At 34.3% G+C, this 17697-nt stretch overlaps 2 protein-coding genes across 2 annotated transcripts; one reads left to right on the forward strand and one right to left on the reverse strand.

Annotated features, from left to right (window-relative positions):
• Positions 1-10382: 10382 nt before the first annotated feature.
• Positions 10383-12068, reverse strand: LOC111024535 (LOB domain-containing protein 1). Its single transcript, XM_022302235.2, has 2 exons — positions 11741-12068; positions 10383-11141 (listed from the first exon to the last, which is right to left on the reverse strand). The coding sequence occupies exons 1-2, from the start codon at positions 11990-11992 to the stop codon at positions 10788-10790; spliced, it is 606 nt and encodes a 201-aa protein (XP_022157927.1). The 5' UTR covers positions 11993-12068; the 3' UTR covers positions 10383-10787.
• A 4357-nt stretch (positions 12069-16425) lies between these two features.
• LOC111024541 (uncharacterized) lies at positions 16426-16983 on the forward strand. Its single transcript, XM_022302241.1, has one exon. The coding sequence runs from the start codon at positions 16426-16428 to the stop codon at positions 16981-16983; it is 558 nt and encodes a 185-aa protein (XP_022157933.1).
• The last annotated feature ends 714 nt before the right edge of the window (positions 16984-17697 follow it).

Here is a 17697-nt window from a genome sequence, read left to right on the forward strand (position 1 = left end):
AGCAAAAGAAATGGGTGTGAGTTGGAAAATATTCAATGAGGTCAAAACTAAAATTACTACTCAATATATTTTCTCTTTTGTGGGGTGAATCAGCAGACGAATAAACAGACTTCATCTTGATTAGTGAGGCGAGGTAAATAAAGGCTTTCTCGTAATCGAGACCATAAGTTTGAGTCAAGCATTTCATCTTGATTAGTGAGGCGAGGTAAATAAAGGCTTTCTCGTAATCGAGACCATAAGTTTGAGTCAAGCATTTAACTACTGGTTGTACCGACCTTTTCTTCATTTCTCCCATAAAGCTTCAGGTCAATTGATCAAAATATCAATAATCTTTTTCCTTTACGTGCATTTTTTGCTTGTTTGGATTCTCGAACGTCGAGTGAAAGCCAAATCTGACTATAACTCAACTGAGTAAGAGATCTATCTTTGACCAAAAAAATGTGAGTTCGAATCCTCACCCCCACATGTTGTACTAAGAAAAATGATGAATTTCAAACTTGATACATGTCAGTCATGAGGTAATTAAAGTCTCACTAGATGTGACATGACAATGATGTTCAATGATTCATCTCTGAACTATAGGTCATGTAGTTGAACTCAAGTCAAAAGTTGAACTATTTACACGTTGATTGAAAAGCTATAACATTGTACCACTAAACAGATTCCACGATTAAGTTACATGTTGGCTAAAACAAACTGGTTAAGTTCAAATCTTGAAGCCAAACATGATTCAACTAGTTAATGTATATATCTTCAATCAAATGATCGGAAGTTCGAATCTCCACAACACATGTTATTGAACCATAAAAGAAACAAAAAAAAATATCAAATATTCAAATCATATTTAAATTGTAGTACTTAAAAAAAAATCTAATTTTCAGAAGATTTAAATTCTATTTTATCTTGATATCTGTAATTTTTAAATATTATGCTTTTAACACGTGAAGTTTATATTAGAAAAAATATTGGTTTATTGTTTTTTTTTTTTAATATTCGTGAGTGTTAGGGTAGCTTGAACCCATTCTATCACGATTTACCACAATTCCTTTAGACTAATGAACCACTTATAATGATTAGTTTATTATAGTCATTAAAGCTAATAATGTGTTCAACTGGTAATATATCACTAAATTTATTATAAATTAAATGTGTTTAATGTTTTGGAAATAAATATAGACTAGACTTTTAATTGAATATAATTATATGTCAATATGAAATTAGCTCAGCGATTAAAACACCTTATTTACTTTTCTAAAGATCGGAGATTCAATCTTTCTCTTCCCCATATTTATGGTACTAAAATAATACAATTACAACAATAATGACAACTAACAAATTAACCTTTATGACTTGGTTTACATAAGATTCAACACTATATTGATTGAAACGAAAATAAAATAAAATCAATAAAAATAAAAACCTATGAAAATACTTAGATCAGCCCTCACGTGGAAAATGAAATCAAAATGGCTACAAGAAATCTAATAAGTAGGGTATTTTTAGCTCCACAATTAGGGTTTTTTTCTCCCCTCGAAGAAGTAGGTTTTTCTATTTATAAGTATGTATCAAACTTAGAGAATATTACTTTATAAGATTAGATTAAACTATTTTATTCTAAATTAATCTCAATAATTTTAAAATTTTCACTGATACTTTTTGATTAAAAGTTACCAAATGTCTCAATAATTAAGAATTTTGGAAAAAAAAAATCAACACAACAACTTTATTATGGTTTGCACTCTAAAATGAATCAAAAGAAGTTCAATGAATATTACTGCTGGTTGCATTTAGAAAAACTAAAAAAGGTCTACTTTTCAATGGAAATTAATATTTTTAAATTTATTGTGCATTTTATGGATAAAAAATAATAAAATAATATTTATTTTTATGCATTTTTAAAGAGGGAAAATAACTCGTAAGAAAAAAATGTATCCAGATTTTCTTTCTCAAAATTTATATTTAAAGGTTAAACGAAATTATCGCTAAATGGTTGAGATCTTTTTGGATATTGAGTGAATTAGGAATTATCTTAGAGCGTAGAAGAGTTTTTGGACCCCTCAAATAATATATATTCTTTCAATTGAAAGGCTCCCATGTCCCGCCGACCCTTCGAAAAAGTAAGATCGTCATTGTGGAGTAAATAAAATTCAAAATTTGAAGTTAAATCCATTCATGAAGCTGGCTTGAAGATCATAAATTCATTAATTTTTAAATAATTTATTTGTGTGTTTGAAACGAGTTGTTAAGTATCTTTAAAGTGCGTTTAAATGATAGAAATATACTTTTCAAAATTCTGTATGATGCAGAATACCATCAATATAATTTTTGCTTAAAAAAAGGTTTAAAAGTTTGTTTCCTTGAAGGAGAAATCAATAATGAAAATGTGAATAATATTCTTGATTTACATAACTTTTTTTTATTGTGAACTTTTGATTATTTAAATTTTTGGTTTGGTTCTAGTTGATGCATGGATTTTGACCCTCCGGCTCTTCTTCTCGCACACACCTAACTCGATGATAAGGGAACCGATACCTGCAAAATCAAACCCATCTAAACCCCTTAATCATACAGGCTCCGATGCTTAAGTTAGCGAACGAGAGTTGAGAAAATAGTTAGCTAGGGATAAGTCACTTGCCTCATCAGGGTTGGATCTCACTACTACTTATAGCCGTGAAGATGATTCCAGAACCTCCGTAGCCAAACCATAATTCAGCGTTGCTGAGCCTGAGGGATCGTTGATCACAGACGAGAGACTCACGGGCTGGGTCGTGGGCCGACCAGGGGTCTGGACCGAGAAGGGGTCGGGACCGAGCCTTCTCGGCCCGGTTGGTTCTTCGCCGGTCATTTTCCTCGTTCTTTGCCTCGGCGCTAGGTCGTTCTTTGGGTAGCGGGCCGGTCTCCCCCAATCGATGATCTCAGGCTTCAACTCCTTGTCCTGTTTCGGGTCGTTTTTGTTCTCTATAACAATGGCCCCCACTCTCAAAACAGAAGACGAATAATTTTGTTAAGACCTTTGTTTTGAGAGTACTTGTCGCTTGTCGTTACCACGAGATTATTGTATATGAGTGGCTAATAATGTCAAGGTTTCTAACGCACAGAGCTTCTACCAAAAGCCTTTGATCCAATTTTGGATTTTAGTACTTGGTTCCTGCCACTGGTTTTGTGCCTTGAGATTGTCGATACTATTCATGAATTGGAAGTTTTTTCCAATTTTCGTTGACCACAATCAAGTCTTCTGAGCCTGGTTTTATTCTCATCTGAGTTTAAATCATTTACTTTTGGCCTTGGGATCTAACTTTAACAGAACTAATGTCGATACTTTGGGTTTCTAACCCACTTGGCTTTTGGCAATGGCTTTTATACCCTGAGTTTAGTCGGCACCCTTAGGTTTCTAACATATTTGGCTTCTACCGATTTTTTACCCCAAGTTAAATCAACACCCCCGGGTTTTTAACCTATTTTGGCTTTTGCCATATGATTTTCTACCCGTGGATTTCATTGATCGGTTAGGCTTGCCTGTTTTAACCTTGCTAGGCCTGTACGCATGCCTTTTTCAGCACCTCGGGATTCTTTTCCCTGGTTTCACTAATTGACTTTTAGCTTATCGGCCTGCTTCTAGGTCCGTCCCAATTTTGAGTTTCTTGATTGGTCGTAGATATGTAGATATTCAGGGCGTAGATATATAGATATTTATATGATGCCCCCTGCTTGAGAAATGTATTTCAGAATTAACATAAAAACTCAAGTATCACGTCAGATATCGAAGACTTTATTAGTAGGAAGATTGTCCTGTCGAAGATTTAGTTACAATAACCTTAGAGTTGTAGTATCGAGCTATTCGATTTTTGTATTCAGCCGTTCGTAGCCGTGCTGTTTCTCGATATTCTTCTAATAGGTCGAGGTTCAGCTGTACGGATTCGTTGTTGTCAAGTAGACTGAACTGCTCTACCCTTGGGGAGGGGAGTCCAATTTCGACTGGCACTACCGCTTCAGAGCCAAATGATAGTGAAAATGACGTTTCTCTTGTCGGAGTACAAGGTGTTGTTCTGTAGGCCCATAATGCGTTGGGAAGTTCCTCTGCCCACAACCTTTGGAGCTTTTCTAATATGGTTTTCATAGTTCTTTTGATGATTTTGTTGACTGCTTCAACCTGCCCATTAGCCTGCGGATATGCTGGCGAGGAACAGATGTACTTAATACCCAACTCCCTACAAAATTCTCGAAAGGCAGCATTGTCGAACTGCTTCCCATTATCACTGATAATGGTGTAGGGTATTCCGAAGCGGCAAATTATGTTCTTCCAGATGAAGTCGGTGACCTTTTTCTCAGCAATTGTCGCTAGGGCTTTGGCTTCGGCCCATTTAGTAAAATAATTGATTGCCACTACTGCAAATTTGGTCTGGCCCTTTCCTAGTGGGAAAGGCCCTATAAGGTCTATTCCCCACTTAGCCAAGGGCCAAGGATTCATTATGCTTGTTAGAGGCTCTGGCGATTGTCTAGGTACTGTTGCAAACCGTTGGCATTGTCGCATTTTTTGGTGAATCGCTTCGTGTCGTTCAGCATGGTCGGCCAGTAGTACCCTTATCGAACTATTTTGTGACTTAGGGATCGTGCTCCAGAATGGCTCCCACAAACACCCTCATGTATCTCTCTCATGACGTAGTTAACTTCGTCGGGCGTTAGACATTTTAAAAGCGGCAACGAGTAGCCTCTCTTGTACAGATTGTCGTCTTTAAGCACATATCTGGCTGCTCGTCGTTGTAGCTATTGGGCCTCTATCTTTTTAGTAGGCAGGATCACGTCTCTCAAATATTTGATCAAAGGGCTCTTCCAGTTTTCTTCTGGTTGCCCTTGCTCGTCGATATCCATTACTTCCTGAGCTTTTATGCTTGGCTCGGGTAGAATCTCGACCGGTACAGTTCTGCCTAGGTCGGTTTCATAAGCTGCAGCTAGTCGAGCTAACGCATTGGCATTGACGTTTTGAGCACGTGGAATTTGTCGAATCTCATATTTTGAGAACTGGTCGAACTGGTTTTTTACATGTGAAAGGTATTTCGCCATTCGCCGTTCTCTAGCTTGGAACTTCTCTTTCACCTGACCTACAACCAGCTATGAATCACTTAGTATCAGTATGTTCCTGACCCCAACGTACCTGGCCACTCTTAGTCCTGCTAGTAGAGCTTCATATTCGGCTTCGTTGATCGAGTTGACTTTGTTCCTTTCATTTTCATAGGTTTCTAACCCTTTGGCCATAGCCACTAGTTTTATACTCGCTGTCGTTTTTACTTCATCTCATGTTTTAACTGTGCTAGGTCAATTGACCCTCTTCTGGTTTGGCCCTGTTGAGATTGTTTAATTGTTCTTTCCAAATTTGTCGATTAATGTAGATTCTGCTTTCAAAATCTGTCGATTAATTTAGATTTGTGCCTCATTGCACTTGGTCGGCGCCGAGCAGTGATGTGCTCGGCTGGGTCGAACCCGAGCCCTGCTCAGCCTGCTCTGCTCGGGCTGGTTCTACCAAGCTTGCGTCGCTGAGTCGGTCATGACCTATTGCCCCCTACTCTCAAGGTAGTGTATTGTCGATATCCTTTAAGAGTATGTTTGTAGACGAGGCAATGTGTTTTATCAAAGTCGCTTGGCATCCAGTTTTGGATTTAGAAAACAGAGTTGGTAAGGAACCAAGCTAATGGATATTGAAGGAAGTTGGGCATCCATGAAACTCAATCTTTCATGTCCTACAGTGGCATCAACCAGTTGATCTATTCGAGGTAAAGGAAAAGAATCCTTTGGACAGGCTTTATTTAGGTCCGTGAAGTCGATGCACATTCTCCATTTGTCGTTTGGCTTTTTTACCAGCACTACGTTGGATATCCACTGGGGATAATGTACTTCCTGAATGAAGCCTGCTTTCAGTAGTTCCTCCACCTGTTCAGTTACAATCTCGTTCCTTTCTTGGTTAAAAGCGCAACGCTTCTGTTTCACTGGCTTACAGCTGTCGTCGACATTGAGTCGATATACCATGACTCCTTGCTCGATTCCCGGCACATCCTCCGGCAACCATGCGAACACGTCGGCGTTGCTTCTGAGGAAGTTTATAAGGCTTTCTCTTTCCTCATCCCCTAACCTGGTTCTGATGTTGACCCATTGATCTTCGGCTGTCAGAGGTACAGATTCTGCCTCCTCAACCGGTTCTCCCCTGTCAAGGGTGGTCGAATTAAGTCAATAACCAGGGCTCGGTGTTACCTCACCCAAGAGGTCAGTTGCTTCATTCAGGCTCGTCACTAGTTCTCCCCTGTCAAGGGTGGTCGGATTAAGTCGATGACCAGGGCTCGACCTTGCCTCACCCGAGAGGTCTGTAGCTTCATTCAAGCCCGACATTGGTTCTCCCCTGTCAAGGATGGTCGGATTAAGACGATGATCAAGGCTTGGTCTTGCCTCACCCGAGTGATCGGCTGCTTCTTCCAGGCTCTTCTTTTCGAAGCATTAATGGCTCTCATCAGGATTCATGTCGCTTTCAGATCAAGTCGATGATCAGGGCTAGGTCCTACCTCACCCGAATGGTCGGTCGTTTCACTCTACACGCCTCGGATCGAAATTTCGCTCGGATCGGGATTTCGCTTCAACGAAGCTTGCTTTACTGTATCGTCCCCACAAACGGCGCCAATTGTTTATGCATGGATTTTGACCCTCCGACTCTTCTTCTCGCACACACCTAACTCGATGATAAGGGAACCGATACCTGCAAAATCAAACCGATCTAAACCGGTGTGACCTTAGTCACACGGGCTCCGATGCTTAAGTTAGCGAGCGAGAGTTGAGAAAATAGTTAGCTAGGGATAAGTCACTTGCCTCATCAGGGTTGGATCTCACTGCTACTTATAGCCGTGAAGATGATTCCAGAACCTCCGTAGCCAAACCCTAATTCAGTGTTGCCGAGCCCGAGGGATCGTTGATCACAGGCTGGAGACTCACGGGCTGGGTCGTGGGCCGATCAGGGGTCGGGACCAAGCAGAGGTCTGGACCGAACCCTCTCAGCCCGGTTGGTTCTCCGCCGGTCACTTTCCTCGTTCTTTGCCTCGGCGCTAGGTCGTTCTTTGGGCCGACCCGTTACGTCGCGGACCGGTCTCCCCCAATCGATGATCTCAGGCTGAAACTCCTTGTCCTGTTTCAGGTCGTTTTTGTTCTCTATAACAATTCTTATTCTTTCGAAATTCTCTAAAACAGTTCTGAATTGGGTGGTGTTCAAGGCTAACTTTAAGAGGAGACACAAATATGTTAATTATTACAGAATTCATTTACTCTAAAGTAGGCTGTTCAAAAGTCTTTTGCCTATTGATTAACTATAAACTATAAATTTTTAAAAAGGAATGTTCAATCTTACACTACTAGTTATTTTTCGTGAGTAATTGTTAATTTTTATTTGTTTGAGATTTTTAAATAAATTTTATTCCAGCCGAGGATGGTTGGAATCTTTGTATAAAATTTTTAATAATAAATAAAAAACCACAACTTTTGTGAGAGGATGTATTTGGTAAAAAGATACAACTTATATGAAAGAATATATTCTTTCTTCTGAAAGACAACTTTATACGAAAAGATATTACTATTTGAATGACACAACCATGATTCTAAAAGGAAAAAAAATACCCGTCGACACTTCCATCAACATATCCATGAAGGATGAATATCAACATTTCCATCGTACAAGAAAATCGACAAAATATGAAAAAAAATCAACAAAATGTCACTAATATATACATAATATTAATATTAATTATTTTTAACTAATTTATAAATAGGATTGTTAATTTAAATATTGTTTTACGTTTTTTTTATATTTTTAACTTTTACAGAAATATCTATCCACATCAACATTTTATCGATATTTCCATGAAATTGAGACCTCGATATAAAATCGTGTCACACAACTAGTGTATAAATAGGTGGTTCTATTTTAGTTTTGAAAAAAGAAAAAATATTCTCTAAAAAATTCATTTTATCTCAGGAGACAATTATTTGAAAGCATTATAGAGAAAACAAAATTCAAGGAAACAATTGGGTTCAAATTAATCAACATCTTGTTTTCTTTTTCTCCTTATAATATTCCTCTACCAGATTAGTTAATTCATTCTATCTTAGGGCAACTTTATGTTGATTCAAGCATTTCATGGCATAAGTATTATTTGACACGATAAAAATAATTTTAAATTTAGAAGTTTATTAGAATTTTTTTTTAAGTACAGCGAAATAAATACACAAAAACATAGAAGTTGAGAGACCTATACAATTTTTATAAAGGTAGGAGACTAAATAAATACGATCTTGAAGTACATAAATCAAGCCTTATAATTATTTAGGCTAACATACTAAATGGTTTCTATTGAACTTTTTTAAAATTATAATTTTATCCTTAATGTTTTAAAATTTTAAATTAGGTTTTTCCATTGGAAAAAATATTAACATCGGTTAGAAACGGTTGATGTATTATTATTTTATTTAACATATTTGGGCAACCCATAAAACCTAACTTACACCACTGATGAGCAAAATTAGCATTTTTCTAGTAATTTGAAAATATGTCGATAAAACAACAATTTAATGACTCATGCACTTTATATTAACTAATTATATATCATTTAAAAATTAAAATATTAATAATTGATTTAAAAATGGCCTAAAAGCTAGGATAAATACAATTCCATATATTTAGCCTATAATTAAAAAAAAAAAACTGTCAAAAAGTGTTTGAACGGTATATATTCCACTCAGGACAATATTAAGTTATTTATGAGTACTAACCTACTAATAAAATTTTAACAGTTTTTAGCTTTTTAAAAAACAATAATTCTCTCTCCTGCCTATAAAAAAATAAAAAATTTAATGGTGGTTTGTAAAAGATAGGTGTGTAGTTGAACACCGAAATACTTTTCATTAAAAATAATAAATGATAGAAAATAAATAAGTATTTATAAAAATATCATTACTTTTTCTTTTCCATAAACATCACAAATTATGAACTTTTATTAAGTAAGAAATTGAGCTTTTTATAAATCTCAATGCAATTGCTTAAAAGAAATCCCAATGCAATTTATGACATCTTTGTAACATTTTGGACTTAATTAATGCTATATATGTATATATACAAATACATATTTCCTTTTTTGCTATTTTGAAATTCCTCTTTTTCAATCCACTTGAAACTTAGAAAATCATGTACCGCGGTCCATGGATGATTACCACGTGGCAATACTTTATTGGAGCTTGACGTGCGTGAGGGGCACGTGGAGAGGGATCATTATGAAAAAGAAAACGCGTTTAAGAGACAAATTAATGATGATTGCGTGAGATACAGATCAGTGTCCAGCACGTGACGTGTCTGATCCAATGGTCCATAATAAACTCAAGTTCAAGCGGACAGTTTTTAAAAATGTGGGACCCACATGTACGTCACGATTTTTTTTCCCCCTCTTCCTCTCCGTTTCTTTTTCCTTTTTGTTTTTTTTTTCCAATAATTAAACAATTAAGAATTACATTAGGAAAGGATCGAAGGAAAGAAGAAATTTAAAAGTGAGCGTAGCTTTTTATAAAGAAAAGAGACAGTAATTATTAAAAAGGAAAAATAAAAAGCCTCATTTTATTTTTTTGGCTCACCAACGCTTCATAGAGCCGTCTTTTGAAAATTGAAAAATAATAATTAATTTTTTTTAATATTCAACATCCGCAATATACTCTTCCTAAAAAAACAACATGGGCAATATAAAATGTGAAAATGATTTATTTTTAAATTGTTTAGGTGAGAATTTACATTTGTAACACTGGCAAAATTATCAACCTCAAAACTAAGTTTAAAAAATTGTGCCATAAATAAAATTTCAAAACTCAATTACAAAATTATTTTTTTTCTTTTAGAATATTACATGACCTCTTAGTAAAAGTAAGAGCTAAACTATGTTCAAGTTGACACAAAAACAATATTTAGACACAAATCTTTAAAAAAAAATCTAACTATTAAATGTATTTATTGCTAATTAGAATACAACCCAACTAGCAAAAACGAGCATAACTCAATATTAATTGGCATATATCTCCAATTAAGAGGTTGTAAATCCGACTACCCACCCATTATTAATCATCTCTATATATATTTTGACCACTTATTCAAATTTAGATTTCAATAGTCAATTATATCAACATTTTAACATTAAGCATATATATATATTTTTTTAGAATATTACAGCATAAGTAAAGTTAGAATTCGAACTTAGACCTCTTCAATATAATAGAAATACTTTAACCGTTAATAAATAGAAACACGAGGAGGAAGAAGAAGATTGTATCATGGTAAGTAATTATACATTTAACTATTTATTTGCTCCATAAAGTTCATATCAAAGCAAAGGAACATCTTTGGTCACTTTCAAGTAGGGGGAAGCACAGCTTGAAAAAGATATATTTCTTGACACATCAATGTTAAGAAGTTAATGGTAGGTAACCAAAAAAAGAAAACAAAAAGATATATACTAAGACTTCAATACTTTTGCATTAATAATCTACTCCACTTCCAGTAACCATCATTCCTTTTTCTTCACTCCACTTTTCTTGGTTTTAAGGGAGCAAAGGAGGAACCCAACCCAACCCATCTAACCTAACAACTGCCTAAAAATTGCCCAAAATTCAACTACCAAACCTTTCATATATTCTACTTTTAACTAAAACCAATCAAGTTTGACTTCCCAATGCTTTTGTCTGAGAAATCTCTGCCCCCTTTTGCAGCCCTGTTCTAGTTTTCATGTCCAAAGAGGCTCCCAAATGTTGCTATCCTCCAAGAAAGGTGTGTAGTTTTGGTAGCTCTGAGGAGTGGCAATGTTGAAATTGTTGTCAAGTGAGCGGTGGTCCGGCGGCGGCACCGGTGGCGGGGTTTGAGCTAATTCCTTGCAAATCAGAGCCACCAAACTGGCTTGGTGGCAATGCATATTGACAAGCTCTGCCTGTGTTTTGGCTAACTCTGCTTGGAGTTCGTTTATCTGTTTTTGGAGCTGGCAAATGGCTCCTGCACACCCATATACTGGATCTCTGATTCTTGCACTTGCTTCGTACACCAAACTGCTCACTGCATCGGCCCTCTGTGATTCGGGAAGATCCTGAAGAATTCATTAGAGTAATTGGTGTCAGAAGTGTTTGTGGTTTGAATTGCGGAGGAACAGAGATTGTGACATGATTGATTGGCTGTTCTGTGAGGACAAAAAGCAAACAGGTGGGGTGCTGTGTTTGATTCTTCTAAAATTTGGATGACGTTTCGTTATAATTGCTCCACATGGCCATTGAGGGGGAAAAACACAAACAAATTACGGTTGCGTATTTTTCAGATTTCCAGGCAGAATAAGGACATTTTATTGGGATTGGAAAAGTTGTGTGTGAGCCCCATGCGTGTTCATTGCCTCTAGAGAGACAACAGTTCCACTCGATCGTGATTCGCTCGATTAATTCATTAATCAACGAAAACGTGAGACACAGTTTCACAAACTCCATTTTGTTTTCGTTTTCCTCAAGACGCATTGGCCATAGATGAATTTGGCCTTACTGTTTACGCGAACAGTATTCGTTCCAAATCGTTCTGTAATTCGACGGTTTCATTACGGTTCTATGATTATCTTTCGATTTTCACAATCTCATCAACAACAATCAGAAAGTTAACGCGAAAACTTAACAACAGAAATTTACAGATCAATTAGAAGGTTACCTGAAGCAATTTGATGATGTTGCTAGCACCGAAGACGCGATGAGCAATGGTGAACTTGAAAGGATCAGAGGGAGGGAAATAGGGCGCCAATACGCATTTCTCTGCGCATCTCCGCCTCAGAATCTTGCACGCCGCGCAGGGACTGACCACAACGCCCGCCGGAATACTTGGCGGCGGCGGCGGCGACGGTGACGGCGACTGAGAACGGAGGATTGTTGAAGTTGTGTTCGATTTTGCCTCACTGCACTCCATTTTAGACTCAGTAGAGAGAGAGAGAGAGAGAGAGAGAGAGAGAGAGAGAGAGAGAGAGAGAGAGAGAGAGAGAGAGAGAGAGAGAGGAGAGAGAAAGGTGGGGTTAGGAAAAACCAGAGCGAAGAATATAAATAGGGAAACGGAGCGTTGATGACGTCATAAGTTGAAAATAAAATGAAAAAAAGGAAAATTGTGGACTTTTAAGTTCATTTTTGTAGACTTGTAGGCTGCTTAGAAACATTATTTGAAATTTTATCACAATATTTTATTTTGGTCCCAATTTTTAGAATTATTCTATTTTGATTCTCCAATTTTATAAAATGGTCTATTTTAGTCTTTTATTTATTTAATTTTTTATAGTAAAATAAATATAGACCCTGGAGATTAAACTTGGGACCTTTGGAAAATGAGCAAGATGCCTTGATAACTAATCTTTAACTTATATAGGTTATTTTAGTTATTTATTTTAAACTTAATGTCTATTTTAATATCTAAAATTTTAAAATAAAATACGATCCTAAATAATGTTGCTTTTAAATAATATTTATTAAAGTTATATATATTAGCGAGGTGTGTATTAAGTGGACAAAAATTAAACAAAAAATATTTATAAAAATTAAAATGACTATTTTTCGAAAGTTTGAAGATTAGGGTATATATTTTGAAAGTTGATTACCAAAATATTTAATTTTTAAAGTCAAAAGAGACCAGTTTTAGAAGAGATGTTCTAAAGTTAGTATGAAATGAAATTTAAGTTTAAATATTATTTTGTTTAAATAAAGTTCAAATTTTATTTTAATAATAAAAAAATTTAAATTTGTCTCCTTTTAGGTTCTTAACTTTGAATATCTATTTTAATTTTAAAATTTAACAAACAAAAAAAAAAATTTAGAACAACAAAAAAAATAATATTTTAGTGCTTACCTTTTATTTTTTAAAATGAAAAGCTTAAGCTGATTAGTTGGATAAATTTAATTCGATATCTAATATAAATAAGTATAATACTTAAAAATTTTATTTAAGAGCCAAAGCAACATATACCTCTAACAAGATGTTGTGAGTTCAAATCCCCTTCCCAACATGTTCTATTAAAAAAAAAAGAATTTATTTAAGATATAATTCTCGAAATGCAATGAACAAACTTATAACTTCACTTTATCGCGAACATGAAAATAGCTCCACGACAAATGAAATATTGACATCAACTAATTCTCTTAAAATTGAAGGTTCAAATTCTCATACAACAGAAAAAAAACAAAGAGACTTAAAAAAAACTAAAATAGATATTTTTAAAATGATCAACGGAAATGAAATAATTAAAGACTTGAAAAAGAGATTTAAGAGAAAACAAGAGAATAGTGATTTGATTTAAATTATGATAATCTCTATCTTTCCAACCACAATCCTAATTTTTCATCATCCACATATTTTCATATGTCCATAAGTTTGACATCGACGTAAGAAGTAAATTGATATTTTTATTATATTCACAAATCAATCAATAAAATATTAAAAAAAGTTGTACTCTCCACTTTGATTCATTTTAATCCCTATATTTTTAAAACATCTATTTTTATCTTTATACTTTCAACTTTTATTACTTTTAGTCTCTGTACTTTCAAAACATCAGTTTCGGTTACTGTACTCATTTTGATCCATATTTAAAATTTTGTAAGACAATAGAAACTTTTAATATAAATTTATGGTTTATAACCTAAAAATATATCAATATAATATCACCGATATGAAGCTAAAAGCTGGTTGACAATTTAGATTATATTTCTTCTGGTTTTCAAATTCACTTAATCAAATAGATTAAGTAGGTATACATTTGTCATATTTCTCTTTTAAAATTGTTTTCAAATTCTGTGATGTAGAAATTCTCAAAAGTCTTATGTGTTTTCAGATTTTAAAATGCAAAATTATATTAAAAAAATAAAAATTTTGATAAATATATTATTTCATATTATAAAATCATTTTATCTAGTTAAAATTAAAACATTTAAAATATAATATATTATATATTATATATCATTGTAAAATAATAATTATACAAAATTTATAATAAAAATATTAATAAATTAATTTTGATATTATTTTTTATAAATATATTTCTGTTGAATGATTTTTTAACTTTTGAAACTCAATTTTTAAATCTACTATCCAATAATATATATCTGAAAAAAAATACGACTCTAATTTTTATTAAATCGATTATTTTTAAATTTCTATTTTCTAATCGGCTGCCCTAATTTTCTTTTTATCCCCGCATTTATAAGTGTCCCCCTCAGGTTGCATATGGCAGCAGCGGCGGCCGCAAGTTCAAGGACCACGGATTTTTGTCTCTCATCGCTCCTCTTTGATCATCAAGTCAGTATTTTCTTCCCCTTTTACCCTTTCCTTTTTTAACTTTTTTCCTTCAACTACGTTTTCTAGGTTAAATTCATAATTTCCTGTCCTTAAATTCACCTTTTTCTTTCTCCAAATCCAACGTGACACCTTTTAAAACTTTTAATTCCGGTGGAAAATTGAATTTCCAAGGGAGATTAATGATTTAACCGCTGAGTTATACCTACGTTGGTTTAATTTAATTGAATGGAACAACTTTTACTTTTCTATTATTTGGATAACATCTAAATTATGTGCCAAAATCTCATGAAACCTAGACGAAAATCAAGTCACGACCATTAACAAAACACATCTCATGATCAATACTTGACTCTGTTACATTTGATTGCTAAAGAAATTTTTTTGGGAGCGATGATAGAATTAGTTATCTTAAAATTTTAAGTTTAATTAATTTTTCAAAATCAGTATCTAAGTGATATCTAAAAATCAATTTAATTAAGTTTTCCTAAAATCAATTTTCTAATTTACTAAACATTTTGATTCTGGAAAGGGAAATCAATCCCAAACATACTCCGAAGTCTTTTACTATTTATATTGGTCTGGTTTTTTGTAATTTATCAAAAGAATTTATATATATATATATATATATATATATTTTATTTTTAACAAATCTTAATTGCTACACTTATTTGATAAGTTGTATGTCTGTGGATGAAATCGAAAGTCCACTTAGTTATAAACCTATTAAAAATGTTAGATATTTGATACGTGTGATTTAAAACATAAATTATTCATTGTCATGTAAGGTTTTTATTGATTAAATTACCAAAATTTTAAAATATAGATTACATTTATGTTATATTTGAAAAAAAAAAGAGAAGTAGTGCAATTTTTTGATAAACAGGAAGTCTAAAAGAGTGCCAAGACTTGAGTGGTTCAAACTGAATTTATCAGTCTACATTTTTATTTTTATATATCTTTTCATTTTTATGAAGAGTCAAGGAAAACCAAACCCATCAAAAGGAGTGTGAGCTAACAAGCGGATTCCAATCTAAAATAATAAAACCTAACTGATCATTACAAAAAAATCGTCGGTAACCATATAACAACCTCCCATCAACTCTTCTCTGCACCCCTCCAAAAATTCTACCATTCTTCTCGGTGCGCATTTTTCACAAACTTAATTTTCATTAATGTCATTAGGAAATGAACTATCCACCCATTTCCAATCTCTCATGGTTAACAAAGGCTAGCTCTGTTCTTAATTGGTTCTTTGAGTTCTTGAGCATCCTCTCTTATGCTTTGTTATTTTAACTAACATCCATTTTAGGAAATCAAATCTCTTATCTCCATAACAATTTATGTTATGTTTTTCCTTCAAATCTCTAAGCTCTGGTTTCGATTCCAATCCTCTTCGACGATTGCACACGATTTAGTATTGAAATCGTGCTGAATTTGCTTTCAAAACAGTGGCTTCTACGGCACATGTTATTCATTTTCTGTTCTATATTCTTCTTATTTCTTACCGTCTCCTGTGTCCAATGTCTATAACATAGTGATATCGGATGTCAATGTGATTCGTTTTTTTCATGGTAAGTGGGATTTTTGGATAAAGCTAATGTGCTTTGATTTTCATGCTAAATCTTTTAGTCGTAGCATAGGAAAGTATCCAACATTTCTTTAGGTAATCCCTTAATTATGTCAAGTTGCCTATGATGTAGGATGAATAATATATTAGTTTTAGTTTATTAGTCGATTTAGTTTTTGTTGATTTGAGTTAATTAGTTTGATTAATTCGTTAATTAATGTTTTTTGTAAAGCTTTAGTAAGCATGTCTGAATTATGTCGTATTGCATCATCTTTAAAAGAGGGAACTCAACCAGATTCTAGATTCATCAGATTCTATGTTATTTACTGCTTAATTTATGACTTCACTGATTGACTTTTTTTTTCTTTACACAGATAATTGCAACAGATGCCAGACATGGCTGCTCAAGCCAACAATATGATTCTAGATTCATCTGGTGCTAACTTTAAGGCGTGGAAGGAAGATATCGAGCTCCTCCTTCGACCTTGCGCTAAGGATGGATCGCCCCATTTCCACTCCAGAAGATCCCAACGATATGCAAATCGAGAAATGGGATCGATCCAATCGCATGAGTCTGATGATCATCAAGCGCTCAATTTCAAAGATGTTTCATGACTTGATACTCGAGAGCACGAACGTTAGAGCACTCCTTAAGGAACTAGAGCAGTGCTTTGCTAGAAATGAAAATGCAGAGGCAGGAGACCTTTTGACTAAGCTTGTCACTATGAGGTATACTGAGAAAGGCAACAACATAAGGGAATATATAATGGAAATGGCTAGTCTAGCTGCAAGACTTAGAACACTGAAGTTGGAGGTTTCTGAAGACCTTCTTATACACTTTGTTTTGATGTCTCTTCCTACACGATATAACCAACTTAAAGTGTGTTACAATACTCAGAAAGAAAAATGGACTCTAGTCGAACTGATTTCTTACTGTGTGGGAGAAGAGGAACGGTTGCGGCGGGAAGAAACCGAAACTGATCGTTCAGCATCTACCTTCCAAGGCAAGGAAGAAAAAGAGGGAGCGGGAAGACATTGGAGACGCGAAGGCTAAAACTGCAAAATCAAGGTAATCAAGGTCTAACTAGCTATTATATGGTGGCCTAACATGCTACCTTATGGCTTAAGAAAGTTATGTCTATAAACTCTTTTTTGTTTATTATGAAGTGAATTTAGTTTATGTACCCATTCATCCTTGGTGGGTTGATTTTGATGCTACCACTCTGTAAATATTTCGTTTGGATCTTAGAACTATTTCATTATTTTTATGGATGACGTTCTTTCTCGATACTTGATTTGAGACAAAATACAAGGGCTAACACAACTCTTCTGGATCTACTTTTAGGCTTTATATTCTAGGCTTAGGATGTCGAACCTTCGACGTCGAAACGACTATAAAATTTGATGGTGGATGTGGGTACTATGATCACACTTCTCTTTTATGAAATATGACATTGTCTCATAATGTACACCAAGCTTGAAAAACAAAGAATCACTCATTATCTAAAGAGGGGGATTGAGATGTCTTGAGATAAAAGTTGTGAACCGGTAAAAAGTTTTGTGCAAGTTATGTTTATATACGAGGCTATCGTTGTTTGGGAGGAGTTGATTACTAATTGAATTTTGATTTAGACTAGTGAATATAGTTTCAACTGATTAAGTTATATATCTCCAACTAAAAGATCACATGTTTGAACTCTTGCTCCAAAGATTTGTTTTATTCCAGGAAAAAAAAGTCATGGTCTAATCCACTATAAACCACCACGGT

The sequence above is a fragment of the Momordica charantia genome (assembly GCF_013281855.1).
Source record: "Momordica charantia cultivar OHB3-1 chromosome 3 unlocalized genomic scaffold, Mcharantia_2.0 BLBB01000003.1, whole genome shotgun sequence".
NCBI classification, from domain to species: domain Eukaryota; kingdom Viridiplantae; phylum Streptophyta; class Magnoliopsida; order Cucurbitales; family Cucurbitaceae; genus Momordica; species Momordica charantia.